This window comes from Sus scrofa, chromosome 13 (assembly GCF_054392235.1).
Source record: "Sus scrofa isolate SSC_HxYL_T2T_F1_AM1 chromosome 13, Sscrofa_HxYL_maternal_Yorkshire_Landrace_v2.0, whole genome shotgun sequence".
NCBI lineage: Eukaryota > Metazoa > Chordata > Mammalia > Artiodactyla > Suidae > Sus > Sus scrofa.
The window spans coordinates 32,364,048-32,383,148 of NC_139395.1; the positions used below are offsets into that span (position 1 = coordinate 32,364,048).

The 19,101-nt window shown below is 35.5% G+C and overlaps 1 protein-coding gene across 1 annotated transcript in view; it reads left to right on the top strand.

Moving 5' to 3' along the window:
* Nucleotides 1-19,101, top strand: part of STT3B (STT3 oligosaccharyltransferase complex catalytic subunit B) — a 101,804-nt gene that overhangs the window by 50,392 nt on the left and 32,311 nt on the right. Inside the window, exons 3-5 of the mRNA XM_003132088.7 lie at nucleotides 3,244-3,531; nucleotides 16,659-16,724; nucleotides 18,956-19,055. Coding sequence (XP_003132136.3) covers nucleotides 3,244-3,531; nucleotides 16,659-16,724; nucleotides 18,956-19,055 — 454 coding nt within the window. The remainder of the gene's footprint in view (nucleotides 1-3,243; nucleotides 3,532-16,658; nucleotides 16,725-18,955; nucleotides 19,056-19,101) is intronic.

Sequence of the window (19,101 nt, forward strand, 5' to 3'; positions counted from 1 at the left end):
ATTTCAATTTATTTTCTTTCTTCCACTTTCTTGAACTTGTTTTGATATTTTTATCTGTTTCCTGATAGAGTTTGCTCAGTAATTTTCAACCTTTCTTTGTTATAAATGTATTCATTTTGAAACTATAAATTTCCCAATAATCACTGTTTTAGCTACATTGCATAAATTTTGATATGTAGTATCTTCATCATCATTTAAGTCAAAATATATTTTAATTTCTGTTGTAATTTCCCAGTTTGTGGATTACTTAACTTTAAACTTATTTAACTTTTAAACATAAGAGAATTTCCTATTTGTCTTTTCCTTGCTTTATATTTCAAATATATTAGTTAGAGAACAAATTAGGTAGTTTTAATCCTTTGAAATTTATTGAGACATGATTTGTAGCCCAAGATATAGCCAGATTTTATAAATCTGTTTTCCCTCTGTATGTGGAAGGAATGTGTTCTCCATGAAAATAAGATGATGAGTTTATAATCTGGGGCATCTTATCTTGGATGTGAATAAAGAGAGAAGTAGAATAGTCCTGATGGTCTCCAGGGTGAATTAGAAAGGTATTGATTGGTGAGAGATGCGGTAGATGGCTATTAGCTATACTTCTTATGTTAGCTATACTTCAGGTTGAATCATGTTGTATATTGTATTAGTTTATTGTATTAGGGGGGTTTTTTTGCTTTTTTTTTTTTTTTAGGGCCACAGCCAAAGCATATGGAAGTTCTCAGGCTAGGGGTCGAATTGGAGCTGCTGCTGCTGGCTTACACCACAGCCACAGCAACACAGGATCCTTAATCCACTGAGCGAGGCCAGGGATTGAACCTGCATCCTCATGAATCCTAGTCGGATTCGTTTCCACTGTGCCACAATGGGAACTCCCTATTGTATTAGTTTTTGATCACTATCATTTGTTTCCTGGTGTGTTTATAATTTTTTATCTTGAACTTTTTATATCAATGAAGGCTTGTTTTCTGAGACTCCTGATGTCCTGGTATTTGGCTCCATTTTTGTAATAATCTTTCTCATTTACCTTTATTGGAGCACTTAGAAGTTTCACTGCTTTTAAGACAGTATTTAGAGGTTATTTCTTATTTTGTTTCTTTTCAAGGCTTTGCAAGTAAGGCAAAAGTCCCTTACTGTCTCCTTTATGAATGGGTAAAATTTGTCTAGTTTCATAAACAGGTACGGGCTTTGTGCTGGGCATTAGGCCTTTTCTTTGATCCCTGTTTGACCTAAGGTATATAAATAAGGCTTGGAGGATTTTTTTGTTTGTTTATTTGTTTACCTTCCTTGACATCAGTGGTACCTAGTTGAATTTCTTCTTTATGTTTGGAACCTGGAAAATTCCCTTCTTTTTGAGCTTAAGTACACCTTTTCTGTTGTTGGATGGGTTTGTTTGTTTGTTTGTTTAGGGGTTTTTTGGTCCTTTCATCCAATACTTCTATGCGTTTTGGCTGTGTTTTTTATGTCAATTCAGTCTGCCATATTTAGAGATAATTTTCGATTCATTTCCATTCTCTTTGAATATTGCTAGCAAAATCGGTTACCCTGGGACCTGGTATTGTATATGAAATGCAGCAAAATTTTAATTTTTAAGAACAGTGATGATTGCCATTCTGTGACACCCCTCCCCCAATGTATCACACCCTCCTTCCATGCATTCAGTAGATACTGGCATTTTGTGCCAATTATTGTTCTGTCAATGCTGGGGAAATTTTTCTTGCTATTACTAGAGCTTATATTCTTGTGAGGGGGTGTTTAGTTAATAGATAATAAATAAATTAGTAAAATAAATAGTATGTGAAATGGAGAAAAGCAAGGAAGTGAATTAAAGACCATGGAGAATGTGCAATTTTAAATAGTATGGCTAGGAAAGGAAATTTATAATGTTCTTTGTAGTTTCAGTAATGGAGAAAGAAAATCTTTTAGGATTTAGATAAGGATGGAAATGTAAATATATATTTTAATTGCTGCCAAATAGGTCTAACTAATGTCCTTTTTACTTTTTATTGCTCTTTGAACCTTTTTTTTTTTTTTTTTTAGGGCCACACTTGCAGCATATGGAGGGTCCCAGGCTAGGGGTCAAATTGGAGCTTCAGCTGCTAGCCTACATCACAGTCACGGCAACATCAGATTCGAGCCGAGTCTGCAACCTACACCACAGCTCATGGCAACACCAGATCCTTAACCCACTAAGCAAGGCCAAGGATCAGACCCACAACCTCTTGGTTCCTAGTCAGATTCGTTTCTGCTGCACCATGATGGGTTCGAATCTTCTTAATGTTTCATATTTCTTTGAATCTTCTTAATGTTTCATATTTCTCTTTTAGAGGGAGAGTGAAGAATGCAATTGTTAATTGGCCTATTCTAGTTTATTATTTCCCTTCCATCCTTAAATATCTTAAGAAGTGTAAAACATCTTATCTTCCAGGAGTTCCAAAACATTACATTTGTATCCACCAACTAACTAGTCCTTCTTTTCCTAGCTAGGTTTGTTTACTTTCTAAATCTTGACTTTGAAAAAAAGGAAAGAGTTATTTATAAATACCACTTAATAATATTGCAAATACCTTTTTTTTCATCTTCTGTCCTTTTCTCAATCCCTTAAACACAAGTATAGGCAAAATTGGAGTGTATTAAAACCCCAAACTTAAGGGTATGTTAGACTCTTTTGTAGTGAAAAGGTAAGAGTTAGTGGGAGAAATAAGAAAGTTAATTAGTTTTCTGTTGTTAAACCTGTTCACTTATAATTGCTGGCCTTATCTTTCTTCTTATATATGTATCTCTGCATATGAGAAGTTTTTAATTTGTATCAATCCAAAAGAACATTGAATTTTGTAGTATGTGAAGAAAGCAAATTGTTTTGAGAGCTTAGTCTCAAACTTTCTATAAACAATGTATAATAATAAAGAAAAGGGAGTTCCCATCGTGGCTCAGCAGTTAACAAACCCAACTAGCATCCATGAGGACTCAGGTTTGATCCCTGGCCTTGCTCGGTGGGTTAAGGATCTAGCCTTGACGTGAGCTGTGCTGTAGGTCGCAGAGGCGGCTCAGATCCAGGGTTGCTGTGACTGTGGCATAGGCCAGTGGCTTCAGCTCCAATTCAACCCCTAGCCTGGCAACTTCCATATGCTGTGGATGCGGCCCTAAAAAGACAAAGAAAGAAAGAAAGAAAAAAAGAACTTATGTTAGTTTTTTCAGCTACCTCATTTTATGTGTGATTAAATTTTCCATTTTTTTTCTTCCTAGGTTTACCCAGGATTGATGATAACAGCTGGCCTTATACATTGGATTTTAAATACGTTGAACATAACAGTTCATATAAGAGATGTATGTGTGTTCCTTGCACCAACTTTTAGCGGCCTTACATCTATATCTACTTTCCTGCTTACCAGAGAACTTTGGAACCAAGGAGCGGGACTTTTAGCTGCTTGTTTTATTGCTATTGTACCAGGTTACATTTCTCGGTCAGTAGCTGGATCCTTTGATAATGAAGGCATTGCTATTTTTGCACTTCAGTTCACATATTACTTATGGGTAAGTATCACTTAATGTTTCGCTATTGTTAATACCCATGAACTTTCTACTAAAATGCTGTTGTACAGCATTTGTCTTTTATCAAATATGGTTGCAAATGGAGAAGTCTGTTATTGCTCATAACAAGTCATAGCTCCAGTAAAGAAGCTATCAAAAAATAAGCTTTTGATTTTATTTGATTCTTAGAGGGGAGGGTTAGAAATACTTAAGAAAGTTGAAATGTGGTTCAGTGACTTAGGATTTTGAATTGTGTTTTCAAAACTCGTGTCATGTTGCTGTTGTCAAGTTATTTCTTCCTTCCCAATCTATTTCCTTGTGTGCCTCACTGTTTTAGCTAGCACTTCTAGTATGATATTGAAAAAGAGGAGATCATCCTTGCCTTGTTCCTTTTCTTAATGGGAAAACTTTGAGTTGAAATATGTTAACTATAGATTTTTTTTGTAGCTACTATTTGTCAAGTTGAAGTTGTTCTACTATTTCTAGTTAGCTGAGAAATTTTATCATAGTGGATGTTGGATTTTGTCAAATGCTTTTTCTATGTGTATTGATACGTAGTTGTTTTTCAAAAACCCATGTATATGCAAATTTAAAAAAATAAATGTATATTGCAGTATTACCAAGGCGGTTGAATTCATAGATGTGAAACTGCAGATTACATAGGGCTACCGTAAAGTTATATGTGGATTTTTGATGCCAGTGGGAGTTGAGAGGTCAGTGTCCCAACCCCTGCCTTGTTCTAGAGTCAGCTGTAATTACACGGTATTTTTCCTTTGACCTTTTGATGTGATGAATTAGATTAATTTATTTTCAGATGTTGAACCAGTTTTGTACCTGGGATAACTCTCACTTGATCATGATATATAATTCTTATTTTGTTAGATTTGATTTCCTAATAACTTTTGAGGATTTTTGCGTCTATGTTGAGACAGATAGTGGTCTATAGTTTTCTTTTCTGTAGTGTCTTTGGTTTTGGTATTAGGACAATGCTGGCCCTGTAGAATGAGCGGGAAGTATTCCCTCTGCTTCTCTTTTCTGAAAGACATTGTAAAGAATTGCATCTCTTTACAATTAGAATATGTATATTTTTCAAATGTTTGAATTCACCATTGAACTAACCTTGGCTTGCTGCTTTCTGTTTTGGAAGGGTATTAATTATTGACTGAATCCATTTCTTTAATAGAGACCTATTCAGATTGTTTCTTAAGTTTTCCCAGATTCTTCCAAGGAATTGATCCATTTCATCTAGGTTATCAAGTTTGTAGACAAAGAATTGTTCATCACATTCCTTTATTATCCTTTTAATGAAGTCTGTAGTAGCTGTAGTGATTGATGTTCCTTCTTTTACTAATCTTTGTGTTTTCTTTTTTCTTTGCCTGGCTGAAGGCTCATTGATTTTTGTTTAGTTTTCAAAGAACCAGTTTTTGAATTTCATTGATTTTTCTCTGTAAATTTCCTATTTTTCAATTTCATTGATTTCTGCCCTGATTATTATTTCTTTTTTTCTGCTTCCTTTAGATTTAAATTGCCCTTCTTCTTCTAGTTCCTAGCGTGGAAACTTAGGTAATTGTTTTAGATCTATCTTTTCTATCATGGGCATTCAGTGCTGTAAATATCCCTATGATCATGGCTTTCTCTACATCCCACAAATTTTTGATAAGTTGTGTTTTCATTTTTATTAACAATATTTTAAAATTTCTTGGTGTTCTCTTGTGGCCCAGAAGGTTAAGGATCAGGCATTGGTCACCATAGCAGCTTGGTCCCCTGCTGTGGAGCAGGTTTAATCCTTGGCCTGGAAATTTGTACATGCCATGGGTGTGGCTCCCCCCAAAAAATTATCTTCAGATTTTTTTATTTGACCCATGTTTTTATTTAAAGGTATATTGTTTTATCCCCATGTATTTTGAGATTTTCCAGTTATTTTTCTGTTATTGATTTTTAGTTTAATTATGCTGCAGAGATCACATGTGTAATTTTTATTCTTTTAAATTTGTTAAGATGTGTTTTATGGCCCAAATGATAAAATGATTTTACCAACCATGTGGTCTTGAGAAGACTATGTATTCTGCTCTGAAGTCATCTTTAGATGGCCATTATACCCAGTGTCCACTTGATTAATGATGTTGTTGTGTTTGAACTGTGTCATTATTAATTTTCACCCTGCTGGATCCTTCCTTCTGAAAGGGGAGGTCTTTTTAAGTTTCCAGTTATGATAGTGGATTCATCCATTTATTCTTGCTTTCTCTCAGGTTTTTTCCCCTCTTTGACACTGTTGTTAGTTGCATACACTATAAGGATTATATGTCTTCTTTGAGAAGTAATCCCTTGATCATTATATAATGCTCATCTTTATCTCTTACAGCTTTCCTTGCTTTGAGGTCAGTCTCTATCTGAAATTAATACCAATACTGCTATTCTTGCTTTTTTTTTTTTTAAGGGCCACACCCACTGCATATGGAGATTACCAGGCTAGGGGTCCAGTCAGAGCTACAGCTGCCGGCCACAGCCACAGCAACGCAGGATCCAAGCCATGTCTGTGACCTACACCACAACTCATAGGAACACCAGATCCTTAATCCTCTGAGCAAGGCCAAGGATCGAACCTGCAACCTCATGGTTCCTAGTCAGATTCGTTTCCACTGTGCCACAACGGGACCTCCTAAACTATTTTTAATAGTTGCCATAGAGCTTGCAATATACATTTAACAACTAATCCAAGTCCACTCTCAAAAAATACAGGGAGTTCCCATCATGGCACAGCAGAAATGAATCCGACTAGGAATCATGAGGTTGCGGGTTCCATCCCTGGCCTTCCACCAGCATTTGCTCACCTAGTGTCTCTATCACAGATTGTTATTTCTCACAATATTTCAGACTTTTTTCATTTTTACATTTGTTATGGTGATCTGTGATCAGAGATCTTTGGTGTTACCATTGCAAAAAGACTACAACTTGGTGAAGATTCAGATGATAGTTAGCCTATGCCCAGCCACAGCAATATGGGATCCAAACTGTGTCTGTAACCTAGGTGGATCCTTAACCCACTGAGTGAAGCCAGGATTAAACCTGTGTCCTCAGGGATACTAGTAGGTTTTGCTACCACAAAGCCGTAATGGGAACTCCTTTTTTTTTTTTTTTTTTTTTTTAAGCTGGATCCTTTAACCCACTGCACCAGGCTAGGGATTGAACCTGCCACCTCTACAGTGACCAGAGGTACTGAGGTCAAATTCTTAACCCACTGTGCCACAGTAGGAACTCCCTAATTCTTCCTTCTTACCCCTTGTATCATTACTGTCATTCATTTTTCTTATAAATAAGCCATATAATAGAGTACATTGTTGGTTTTATTATTTTCAACAACCTTATCTGTTAGATCAAAAATAAGAAAACTAAAAGTTCTTAATTTACCTTTAGTTATTATGTCTTCAGTGTTCTTCCTTTCTTTGTGTCAATCTAAGATTCTGATCTGTTGTATGTTCCTTCTTGCTAAAGAACTTTTAACGTTTATTGCAAGGCAAGTCTACTGTCCACACATTCCCTCGATTTTTGAGAGAAAGTCTTTATTTCTCTTTTATTAATCTTGAAGGATACTTCCACAGGGCACAAATTCTAATTTGATGGGGGAGGGTTTCCTCAATATTTTAAATATTTCACTCTGTTTTTGTCTTGCTTACATGATTTCTGAGTAGAAGTCAGGTAATTCTTATCCTGTCTTCTGTAGGTAAGGTGTCTTCCTCTGGCTTCTTTCAGGATTTTTTTTATCTTTGATTTTTTTATAGTTTGAAAAAGGTATGCCTAGGTGTGGTTGGTTATTTTGGCATTTATTGCTTAGTGTTTGAGCTTTCTGGATCTCTAGTTTGGTGTCTGACTTTATTTTGGGAAATTATCAGTCATCAACCTTGCATATGTATGTTTGCTTGTTTATTATTTTAGCCTATGTTTATACTTCTTCAGTGTTGGAAATTGCACAAAATGTTTACGTACGAATACTCTTTTATATGTTAAGTATATAAGCAGTTAAGTGAATTGCAGCATTATTTTCCTCTTTAATAATTATTTTATCTCCTTTAAAGCTCCTTAGCTTGTGGATATTTTTGCTTTGGCAAGGAATTCTAGAGGAGAATTGTTGCAGTCAATCAGTATAGACAGTTGCTTGATCCTGAGTGTAAGAGAGAAGAAAGAAAAGCACCCATGGAGATGAAGATGATGAAAAGCAGTAGGATATTGCTAATGCTGCAATATTTTCCAAAAAAGTTTAAAAACACCTGAGGGGGAAAAAACCCTTCAATTTTGGAGCATCCTTCTGAGGTCTTTCAACTAATATATAATACTTAAATATATATTAAATATATATCTTGACATCATAGATGGATAAATGCTTGCATGGATTTTGACAGTGTAATACCAAGTTGAAAAATAAGTTGAGGGAGTTCCTGTTGTGGCTCAGTGATCCATGAGGATGCGGGTTTGATCCCTGTCCCTGCTCAGTGGGTTAAGGATCCAGTGTTACCATGAGCTGCAGTGTAGGTGGCAGATGCAGCTTACATCTGGCATGGCTGTGGCATAGGTGGCAGCTACAGCTTGTATTCAGCCTTTAGACTGGGAACTTCCATATGCCACGGGTGTGGCCGTAAATTTAAAAAAGAAAATAAAGAAAAATAAGTTGAGGTAGAATAGGAGTTCCTGTTGTAGCTCAGTGGTTAATGAACCAACTAGTATCCATGAGGATGCTAGTTCAATCCCTGGACTTGCTCAGTGGGTTAAGGATCTGGCGTTGCCGTGAGCTGTGGTGTCAATCACAGACATGGCTTGGATCCCACATTGCTGTGGCTGTGGCTTAGGCCAGCGGCTACCGCTCTGATTCAACCCCTAGCTTGGGAACCTCCATATGCCGCAGATGGGGCCCTAAAAAGACAAAAAAAAAAAAAAAAAAAAGTTGAGGTAGAATACATAAGGTAATTCTAAATGGTTCAAACCATACTGTGTATTGTTTGTTTATACCTGTTTATAATGAAAATATAAAAGTAGTAACACTTATCCATCATATATACCAACTTCCTGGTAGTGGTTTTTCCTGAGTGTGGGGGTGACATTGAGAGAGGAGGTATCAGCAGAGGTTCAACTATGTTAGTTAAAAAAAAATACATTTTTTAATAAAACCGTTAAAGCAAATGTGATACTGTATTTGCATTTGGAAGTCTGGATGGCTATTATTCTCAACTCTTCTGTATGTTTGGAACATTATGTAATAAAGTTTAAAAATAGTACATCTATGTCTTGGAAATTTAGAAACAAAACTAATGTAAAGAAACCATCGCCCATGTATTAACTACCATTTAAATTTTGTTATACTTAAAGTGTAACAAATTGAGACAAAATTCATAGAACATAAAATTCACTATTTTAACCATTTTAAGGTGTACAGTTCAGTAATTTTTAGTGTCTTCTGTTTACTTACAGAACGTTTTATCACCCCTAAAGAAACCTTTTACCTCCCAATTCCTCCTTTCCTCCATTAATTTAATTTTTGTTTGAAGGCTTACCTATTCTGGGCTTTTCATGCAAATAAAACACATATCAGAGTTCCCACTGTGGTTCAGTGAAAATAAATCTGTCTAGTATCCATGAGGACACAGGTTCTATCCCTGGCCTTGCTCAGTGGGTCAGGGATCCAGCGTTGCCATGAGCTGTGGCTGTGGCATAGGCCAGCAGCTGTAGCTCCAGTTCACCCTTTAGCCTGGGAACCTCCATATGCCACAGGCGCAGCCCTAAAAAGCAAAAGAAACCAAAAAACAAAACAGTGACCTTCTATGTATGACTTCATTTACTTAGCATTATTATTATTATTTTTTTTTTTCTTTTTGCTATTTCTTGGGCCGCTCCCACAGCATATGGAGGTTCCCAGGCTAGGGGTCCAATCAGAACTGTAGCCACTGGCCTATGCCAGAGCCACAGCAAGGCAGGATCTGAGCCGCGTCTGCAACCTACACCACAGCTCACAGCAACGCCGGATCATCAACCCACTGAGCAAAGGCAGGGACCAAACCCACAACCTCATGATTCCTAGTCGGATTCGTTAACCACTGCGCCACAACGGGAACTCCATACTTAGCATTATTTTTTATATGTATCAGTACTTTTTATGGCTGAATAATCCAATATATGGATACATAGCATTTTTAAAATCCATTATTAGTTGGTAGTCATTTTAATGTATGGACCATAATGGATAACGCTGCCAACGACATAAGTGTACAACTTTTTGTGTGGACGTATGTTTTCAGGTTGCCATAATAACTTTGTGATTAACTTTTTGCAGAACTGCCAGATTGTTTCCCACAGTGGTTTCCCCAGTTTACAGCAATGTACGTGGATTTCAGTTTCTCTTGATCCTTGCTAGTGCTTGTATTTTTTTTGTTTTTTTTTTCGGTTTTGGGTTTTTTTTGTTTGTTTTCTTTGCCTAATGGTATGAAATGTGGTATCTTCTGAGTTGGTTTTGTGGGGTTTTTAAAATTATGGTAAAATACAAACAACATAAAATTTATCTTCTTAACCATTTGTAAATGTAAAATTCAGTGATGTTTAATACATTCATAATGTTTTGCAACCATCACCACCACCACCATCTCCATAGTAAGTTTGAAATTATATCCGTTAAACATAACTCCCCATTTTAAACCTTTTCCAACCCTGACAACCACCATTCTACTTTTTCTGTCTCTATAATTTTGAGTACTCTAGGTATTTCATACAAGTGGAATTATAGAGTCTTTGTTTTTTTGTGGCTGGTTTATTTCACTTAGTGTAATGTTCTCAGGGTTTATCCATGCTGTGGGATATGTCAGGATTTCCTTCCTTTTGTGGCTGAATAATATTCCATGTAGATATATACTGCTTTTTATTTATCCATTCATTTCTTGGTGGGCACTTGGATTGCTTCCATGTTTTAGCTGCTACAAATAATGTTGCTATGAACATAGGTATGAAAATCACTCTTGAAGACCTTGCTTTCAGTTCTTTTGGATATAGACCCAGAAGTGAAATAGCCAGATCTGTGGTAATTCTATTTTCAATTCTTTGAGGAACCACTACCTTGTTTTCTGTAGTAGCTGTACTATTTTACATTCCCATCTGCAGTACACAAGGGTTCTAATTTCTTCACATCCATATCAACAGTTTGATGTTTTTTTCAGATAGTGAGCCATCTTAATGACTTTAAGGTGGTATCTCATTGTAGTTTTGAATTGCCTTTCTCTAATGATCAGTGATGTTGGGCATCTTTTTATATGGTTAATGGCCATTTGGGTATCTTTGGAGAAGTGTATACACAAATCCCTTGCCCATTTTTGAATTGGATAATTTGGGTTTTTTGTTGATAGTTTTAGGAGTTCTCAATATATTCTCTCTCTCTCTCTCTTTTTTTTTTTTTTTTTTTTTTTGTCTTTTTAGGGCTGCATCTGTGGCATACGAAATTCAGGCTAGGGGTTGAATCAGAGCTGTAGCTGCTGGCCTATACCACAACCACAGAAATGCAGGATCCAAGCCACATCTGTTACCTACAGCACAGCTCACAGCAATGCCAGATCCTTAACCCACTGAGCGAGGAATCAAACCTGTGTCCTCATGGATCCTAATCAGATTTGTTTCCACTGAGCCACAATGGGAACTCCTCAATGTATTCACAATATTAATCTTTGTAAGATAGATGATTTGGCCAGTGTTCTCCCATTCTGTGGATTTCCTTTTTCACTCTGTTGATATTGTCTTTTGATTCACAAAATTTTAAATTTTTCGTGAAATCCAGTTTGTCCACTTTTTCTTTTATTGGCTATGCCTTTAATGTCATATCCAAGAGATCATTGCCAAATCTAGTGTCATGAAGCTTTTGCCCTGTTTTCTTCTAAGAGTTTTTAGCTTTAGGTCTTCATTTAAGTCTCTTTCAGTTAGTTTTTGTATATGCTGTTAGATAAGGGTCTAACTTCCTTATTTTGCACATTGATACCCACTTTCCTCAGCATCATTTATTAAAGAGACTGCCCTTTACCCAATCAAAGAACTTGTCACCCTTGTTGAAAATCGTTTGACCATATATGCAAAGATTGTTTTCTGGGTTCACTGTTTTGTTTCATTGGTCTGTATGTCCTCATGTTAGCACCACACTGTTTTGATAACTATAGCTTTGTAGTGAATTTTAAAATTGGGAAATTTTGTCCTCCAGCTCTTTTGTTCTTTTCCGAGATTCTTTTGGCTATTAGGGGCCCCTTGAGATTCCATGTGACTTTTAGGATGGGTCTTTTTACTTCTGCAAAGAAAAAAAATCATGGGATATTTTTAATATGGATTGCATTGATTCTGTAGACAACTTTGGGTAGTAGTGTCATCTTCTAGTCCATGAATGACCATAGAATGTTTCCATTTATATTTTATTTAATAGCATTGTTTTCTAGTTTTCATCATACAAGTCTTTAACTTTGTTGTATTTTATTCTTTTTGATACTATTGTGATAGGAACTTTTTTGTAGCTTCCATTTTGCATTGTTCATTGTTCATGTATAGAAATGCAACCAATTTTTGTGTATTGACCTTGTATCTTACTATTTTGTTGAGTTAATTTATTAGCTCTAAAAGTTTTTGTATGTGTAATCTAGGACTTTCTGCATATGAGATCAGATCGTATCTGCAAGCAAGGCTGATTTTACGTCTTCCTTTCCAATTTTGGTGCCTTTTATTTATCTTTCTTGCCTAATTGCTCTGACTAGAACTTCAAGTTGAATAGAAGTGGTGAAAGAGCATCCTTTTCTTGTTCTTCATCTTAAAGGAAAAACTTAAGTCTTTCACCATTGAATATGTTTGCTCTGGGTTTTTCATATATGTCTTTTGATTCACAAAATTTTAAATTTTTCATGAAATTCAGTTAGTCTATTTTGTCTAATATATAATGACTTTATTATGTATTAACAAGTAATGCATGTTATTAAGTATGTAATAGATTTTTACGTTATATACTAGTACATAGTATTTTGCATATTAATGCTATTTTTATACATGATATTTCTCAGATGGAGGTATTTGATGCCTCAGTAAAGGCCCATGAATACTGTACTCCTTGGTTTCTTTCATGTTTAAATATGGTTTTGGTTTTGTTTTGTTTCGTTTTTTTAATAGTCTCATACTTGAAAGTTTGGCTAGATAGAAAGGTCTAGGTCATTTGTTCTTTACTTGAATTTCTTGAAATTGTTATACTACTGTCATTTTATTTTGTGTGTTTCTTATAAAGTGTGGTCTTTTTTTTTTTTCCTGAAATAATAGCACATTTTTTCCCTGTACCATTGAAGTCTAATAAATTTCCCAGGATAAGTCCTAAAGTTGACCCTTCTGGTAATAATGACTGCTTTAAAGATGTAGATTGCTATTTTTAATTTCTGGAATAATATCTTTCATTATAGTTTCAGACATTAGTTGGTTTCACTATTTTGTTTTTCTTGGGTCTTCTTCCTTTTTGAATTCTGGCTCTATCTCAAGGGGTTGTTTAAACCTCCTCCACCTCTATTTCATCAACTAGAAAGTAGAAGTAATAATAGTACTTACCTACCTTGTATGATTTAAATAGGTTGTAAAGGTATACAGCATTCATAGGAACACAAGTGATGAGCGTGTGTTTGTTGTTACTTCTGTTGTTACTCACCAAAAACAGAGCTCAGGTAAACAGAATAGTACTTAGAACAACATGTATTACTGTATTGCCTCCTATAGTTTTTGGTTTTTTTGTTTTAAAGTTTCCTCCTATGCCTTTGTAATCAGTCCTCTCCTTAACCCATATTACTAGGAACCACAGATCTGATTTCTGTCATTATGTCTTTGGGAGTGTCTTTTCTGGAATGCCATATTATAGAAACAGTATGGGATGGCCCTTTGTGCCTGGCTACTTCACTTAGCATAATACTACTGAGAATCATCTATGTTGTTGAATGTTTTAGTAGTTTGTTACATTTTATTGCTGAGTAGTATTCTGTTGTATGGATGTGCTAGAATTTGTTTTCTAGCTTTCGACAGTCGTGAATAAAGAGGCTATAAATATTTGCATATAGGCATTCATATGGATATAAGTTAGTATTCCTCTTGAATAAATGCCCAGGTAGGGGATTGCTGGTTTTGTATAATAAGTACATGTTTAATTTTATAAAAAGCTGCCATATGGTTTTTGAAAGTGACTATCTTGCATTCCTTGAACCAAAGCATAAAGAGTTGAATTTACTTTGCATCACCAACACATAGTTTGTTCAGATTTTTAAATTTTGGCCATTCTAGTAGTTATGTAGTGGTATCTCATGGTTTTAACTTGCTTTTCCCCAGTGACTAACATTATCTTTTCATGTGCTTATTTCCCATCCCTATTCTTCTATGACGAAATATCTGTTTAGATTTTTTGCCTATGTTTTTGTTGGGTTGTTTCATTTGTTACTGCTGAGTTATAAGAATTCTTTATATATTCTGGAAATAAGTCCTTTATCAGATATGTGTTTTAGTTTGGATGAAGTCTGATTTATTATGTTTTTCTTTTATGGACCTTGCTTTTGTGTATCATCTAAGAAATCTTTGGCTACCCCAAAGTCACAAACATTTTCTCATGTGTTTACTTCTAGAAATTCAGTAGTTTCAGGGTTCACATTAAGATCTGCTATCTGTGGTGCAAGAAGAGGGCTGAGGTTCTCTTTTGGAGGGTTATCAATGTCTCATCATTTGAACGTCATTGTTGAAAAGACTCTCCTTTCTCCACTGAATTACTCACCTTGGTAGCCTTGTCAGGATAGGTTGACTGTATACATGTGAGTCTATTTTGGGATTCTTTTTTTTTATTGAGCTCTGTATATATCCTTAGACAGTATACCATGCTGTCCTGAAGTCAGGTAGCATGAGTGATTTAACTTTGTTCTTCTTTTTCAGAATTATTTTTTGGCTCTTCTTAGTCCTTTGCTTCATACTGATTTTAGAGTTGACTTAATATCTACCCAAGCCCAGCTAGGATGTTTATTGGGAGTGCATTAAATCCATAGATAGTTTAGGGGGAGTTGTTACTTTAACAACATGAACATGTTGGAGTTCACCCTTTGGTACCACAGGATTGGCAGCATCTTGGGAGCACTGGGATGCAGGTTCAATCCCCAGCCTGGCACAGTGGGTTAAGGATCTGACATTGCCACAGCTGCGGCTTAGGTCACAGTGCCGTATGCTACAGGGCAGGCAAAGAAAGAAAAAACATGGAACACGCTGTCTCTTTTAATTACTTATGTTTTTTATTTTTTGGATTTTGCTTTAATTTGTCTAGTTTATTAAGTTAGTTGTTTGAGATTGTCTCTTCTAATATAAGTACTTAAAGGTACAGTAAGTTTCCTTCTAAGCACTATTTTAGCCTCATTGCACAAACTTTTTCTGAGAAATAATTTGCATACCATAAAATCACCCTTTTAAAGTATATAATTCAGTGGCTTTCAGTAGGTGAATAAAGTTGTAAAACAATTTGTGCCCTGGAAGTTTTTCTTTTAAAATTGTCAATATTTTAATATATTCCCTTCCCTATTCACATTTTAAAATAGAACCCACCTTGTTATCTTGCCCTGAGCAAAGGTAAACCATAGTCCCTCTTTTCAAAATCAGCATGTTTTGGGGGAGGAGAGTGAAGTGTATTTTGTCACAGACATATATTATAATGTCGAATTCAAGGCAGTCTTTCATAGTGTACCGTCTCATACAGCTCTAAGGGCTGTCTCTTTTCTTTCTCTTTTTCTCCCCCACCCCCCCTTTTGTTTTGTTTTGTTTTATTTTTTTGGCTTATATTTTAATCTCCCCCAAAGAGTAGATGTCACTGGTAGTTTGTTTTTAATGTACTAATAGAAGCCCATTTTTTGAAAGTTAAGAATTCTTTGAAATAAGATAGAATACTCTTAAATTTGAACTTTCCGTGAGAACATAGAGCTAACTCTTTCGATACAGAATTGCTTATAATGGGACTTAGTCTTATTTTTTGAGGACACTCACTTGATTCATCTTAAAGATGACACTTTGCTCTAGGCATAAGTATTTAGAGCTTTCATTTCTGTTTTCTGAAAGTGCTAATATATTTTGCTTTTTCAGGTGAACATATAAACTGTGACCTGGGAATTATTTCTTTGATTAGTTTTTTGAAACAATAGATTTGTCAACTTTTTGAATCTTCGTTTATTGCAAGTTGTTTTTCCCGTTCAGGGTAATTGAGAATTTTACTATCATATCATTAGACCTTCTAGAAATTATTTTAAGAATGCAAATTTATTGAAGATACTGATTGTAGTATCTGAAAATTTCTAGGTGGTAAGTTCTCAAAAATGTATGCTCATAATTATATAATGTGAGCTATAGATGATTACATTCAAATGAAGAAGAACTTCAGATTAAGATGTTATGTCTAAGCAAACCAACCATATGCAAATGTAGATTTACTGAACAAATTTATTTTTAGTTAAAAATCTGTTGATGTTAATCATTTTAAGATAGAAGATATAAAATGGAAAAATATAATTCATTCTTTTTAAGATAATTCTTTCTTCTAAAAACTACATGACCGGAGTTCCCGTCATGGTGCAGTGATTAACAAATAAGAAGCATGAGGTTGAGGATTTGATCCTCAACTAAGAAGCATGAGGTTGAGGATTTGATCCCTGGCCTTGCTCAGTGGGTTAAGGATCCGGTTGTTGCCATGAGCTGTGGTGTAGGTCGCAGACGCGGCTCGGATCCCGCATTGCTGTGGCTCTGGTGTAGGCCCGTGGCTACAGCTCTAATTAGACCCCTAGCCTGGGAACCTTCATATGCCTTGGGAGCGGCCCTAGAAAAGGCAAAAGGACAAAAAAAGAAAAAAAAAAAAAAACAACTACATGACCCAAAAAAAATATCAAAACTATTCCCAAAATGTCTAACTACTGTCCAGTGTTATAAATGTATATATTAAGTGGATCCAAATGTCTGTGTAACCTCAATATTTTTCAGAAATAATCTTTGTTTTTAGTAAGCAAGTTTACTAAGCATTTAACCTTTTTTCATTCAGCAGGAACATTTATGCATATTTTTATTATATCACTTGCTTGCTTGTTTTTTAGGTAAAGTCTGTAAAAACTGGGTCAGTTTTTTGGACAATGTGCTGCTGCTTATCGTATTTCTACATGGTAAGATTTCATATTTGAAACTGTGTGAAGTCGAACAAGCCTTTGGCAGCTGGACCAGTGCCACCTCTTTGTCACTCTCTTCTCAGCTAAGGGCTAGTTCTACATTTCCTTTCTGCTGTAGGCTCTTAAGATCCTAACTTTTGTTTAATGTATTCTCTTTCATTAGTGCCACACTCTAACCTGCTCCCATCTTCAGGGCCTTGTATGGGGAGGGCTAATACTCAACCCCTCAAATACAATATTTGCAGCAAGTAAAACAAAAAGCTTTTCAAATGTTTATTTTTTTTCCTAAATAATGGTCACATTAAACTTGTAAACTACTTAATATAATTTTTTCAATCTCATGCCTTTCTTTTCCATACCACAGCCTATATAGTAGTCTTATGCTGAAAATTAATGATAATGTTAGGTAACTTTTTTTAGTTTTTTAAACAGATATCATGGAGTTTATGCATTCAAATTACTCATGCCTCTTTTAAAGTGGTTAAAGGTTACGGCACATACTGTGCGGTTGTGCTCAGTAATAATAGCAAACCCATTCTCATTCAAGTTTAGGCTTAAGTTCTGGAAGTAATCAGAGAAGTTCATCAATTAAAACTGGAGCTCAGAATCATTTTTTTGGTGAAAAGTAGCATGTAACTGGGGCAGTAAACTGATGTTCTTTATAAATTATAAACTGAAGGCATTTTCTCATAAGTGGTTCTAAAATGCTTTAAACAAGGGCAGCATTGTTAGAATATGTATGGTAACATATAGTTTCCTAAAGTGACCCTTGTTACAAATGATTCTTATAATTACTACAGCACATGTAAAAACTTTGATCTTGACAGACCTTATTGCTTATTATTGAATGTACTTAAAAGTTAATAAATTCTATTGGTTTGGAATAAACATGGTCTTTAGAATCTTTATTGATTTAGACCAGAGCATACTTAATATTCTGATAAATAGAATTATTCCAGCTTTGTAATACAGGCTAAACATTAAACTGGGATCTTGATTTGTAATCAAGAAAGTAGTGAAAAGTAATTATACCCAAAGTAGCACCTTTTATTTTGAGGATCTCAAAGCTTATTCATATCATCTGAACATTGCTTTTAGCTGAGTTGTTGACTGATGCTAACATCCATTGTTCTTATTCTCTGAAGTTTCTTGCAATGTATTTTATCATGAAAAATGGGGAAGTTGGGGTTCCCATTGTGGCTCAGAGGTAGCAAATCTGACTGGTAACCATGAGGACACAGGTTCAATCCCTGGCCTGGCTCAGTGGGTTAAGAATCCGGCATTGCCCTGAGCTGCAGTGTAGGCTGCAGATGCAGTTCAGATCCCGGGTTGCTGTGGCTGTGGCATAGGCTAGCAGCTGCAGCTCCAATTCAACCCCTAGCCCAGGAACTTCTATATGCTGCACCTGCAGCCCTAAAAAGACAAAAAAGGGGGTGGGAAGTAAAGGCTTTTTTTTTTCTTTTAAAAATTAATGATCTATATTCTAAAAGTCTGTACCTTCATGACAGACTTTTTTTTGCCAATTCATAAATCATAATGTTCTTAATAAGTTTAATTTACTTTGACCATTTCTTTCTTTTTTTTTTTTTTTGTCTTTTTGCTATTTCTTTGGGCCACTCCAGCAGCATATGGAGGTTCCCAGGCTAGGGGTCCAATCGGAGCTGTAGCCACTAGCCTACGCCAGAGCCATAGCAACGCGGGATCCGAGCCGCGTCTGCAACCTACACCACAGCTCACGGCAACGCCGGATCGTTAACCCACTGAGCAAGGGCAGGGACCGAACCTGCAACCTCATGGTTCCTAGTCGGATTCGTTAACCACTGCGCCACGACGGGAACTCCGACCATTTCTTAATTGAATATAGAAAAGTATATCGTTGTTCCACTAATGCAGCTTAGAACCACACCCCAGATAACTGTGGTAAACCTTTCACAACCTGGAAAATGTTGAAAGCAGCCATACCTATTTTTGTTCATTTTTTATTAAATCTTGCACACATACGGAAGAGTATATTGGATTTATGGGATTGTGTTTTAATTATCAGTAAAATTAAGGAAAATTAGATTATTTGTAGGTTATATAAATCCATTTTTAAGTATCTCTCAAAATTGTTAAAAATCCTAGTGTTTATATTTGCTAATTATATATTTAGACTGTCATGACAGAACTTAATTTATTTTAAAAAGCAAATATATAAATTGTGTAACTTACCATTTCTTTGCTTATAGGTCTCTGCTTGGGGTGGTTATGTGTTTATTATCAACCTTATTCCGCTGCATGTATTTGTGTTGTTACTAATGCAGAGATACAGCAAAAGAGTCTACATAGGTAAGTGACTGGACTTTTGATATCTGTCAGCTTCCAAGAGGTGTTT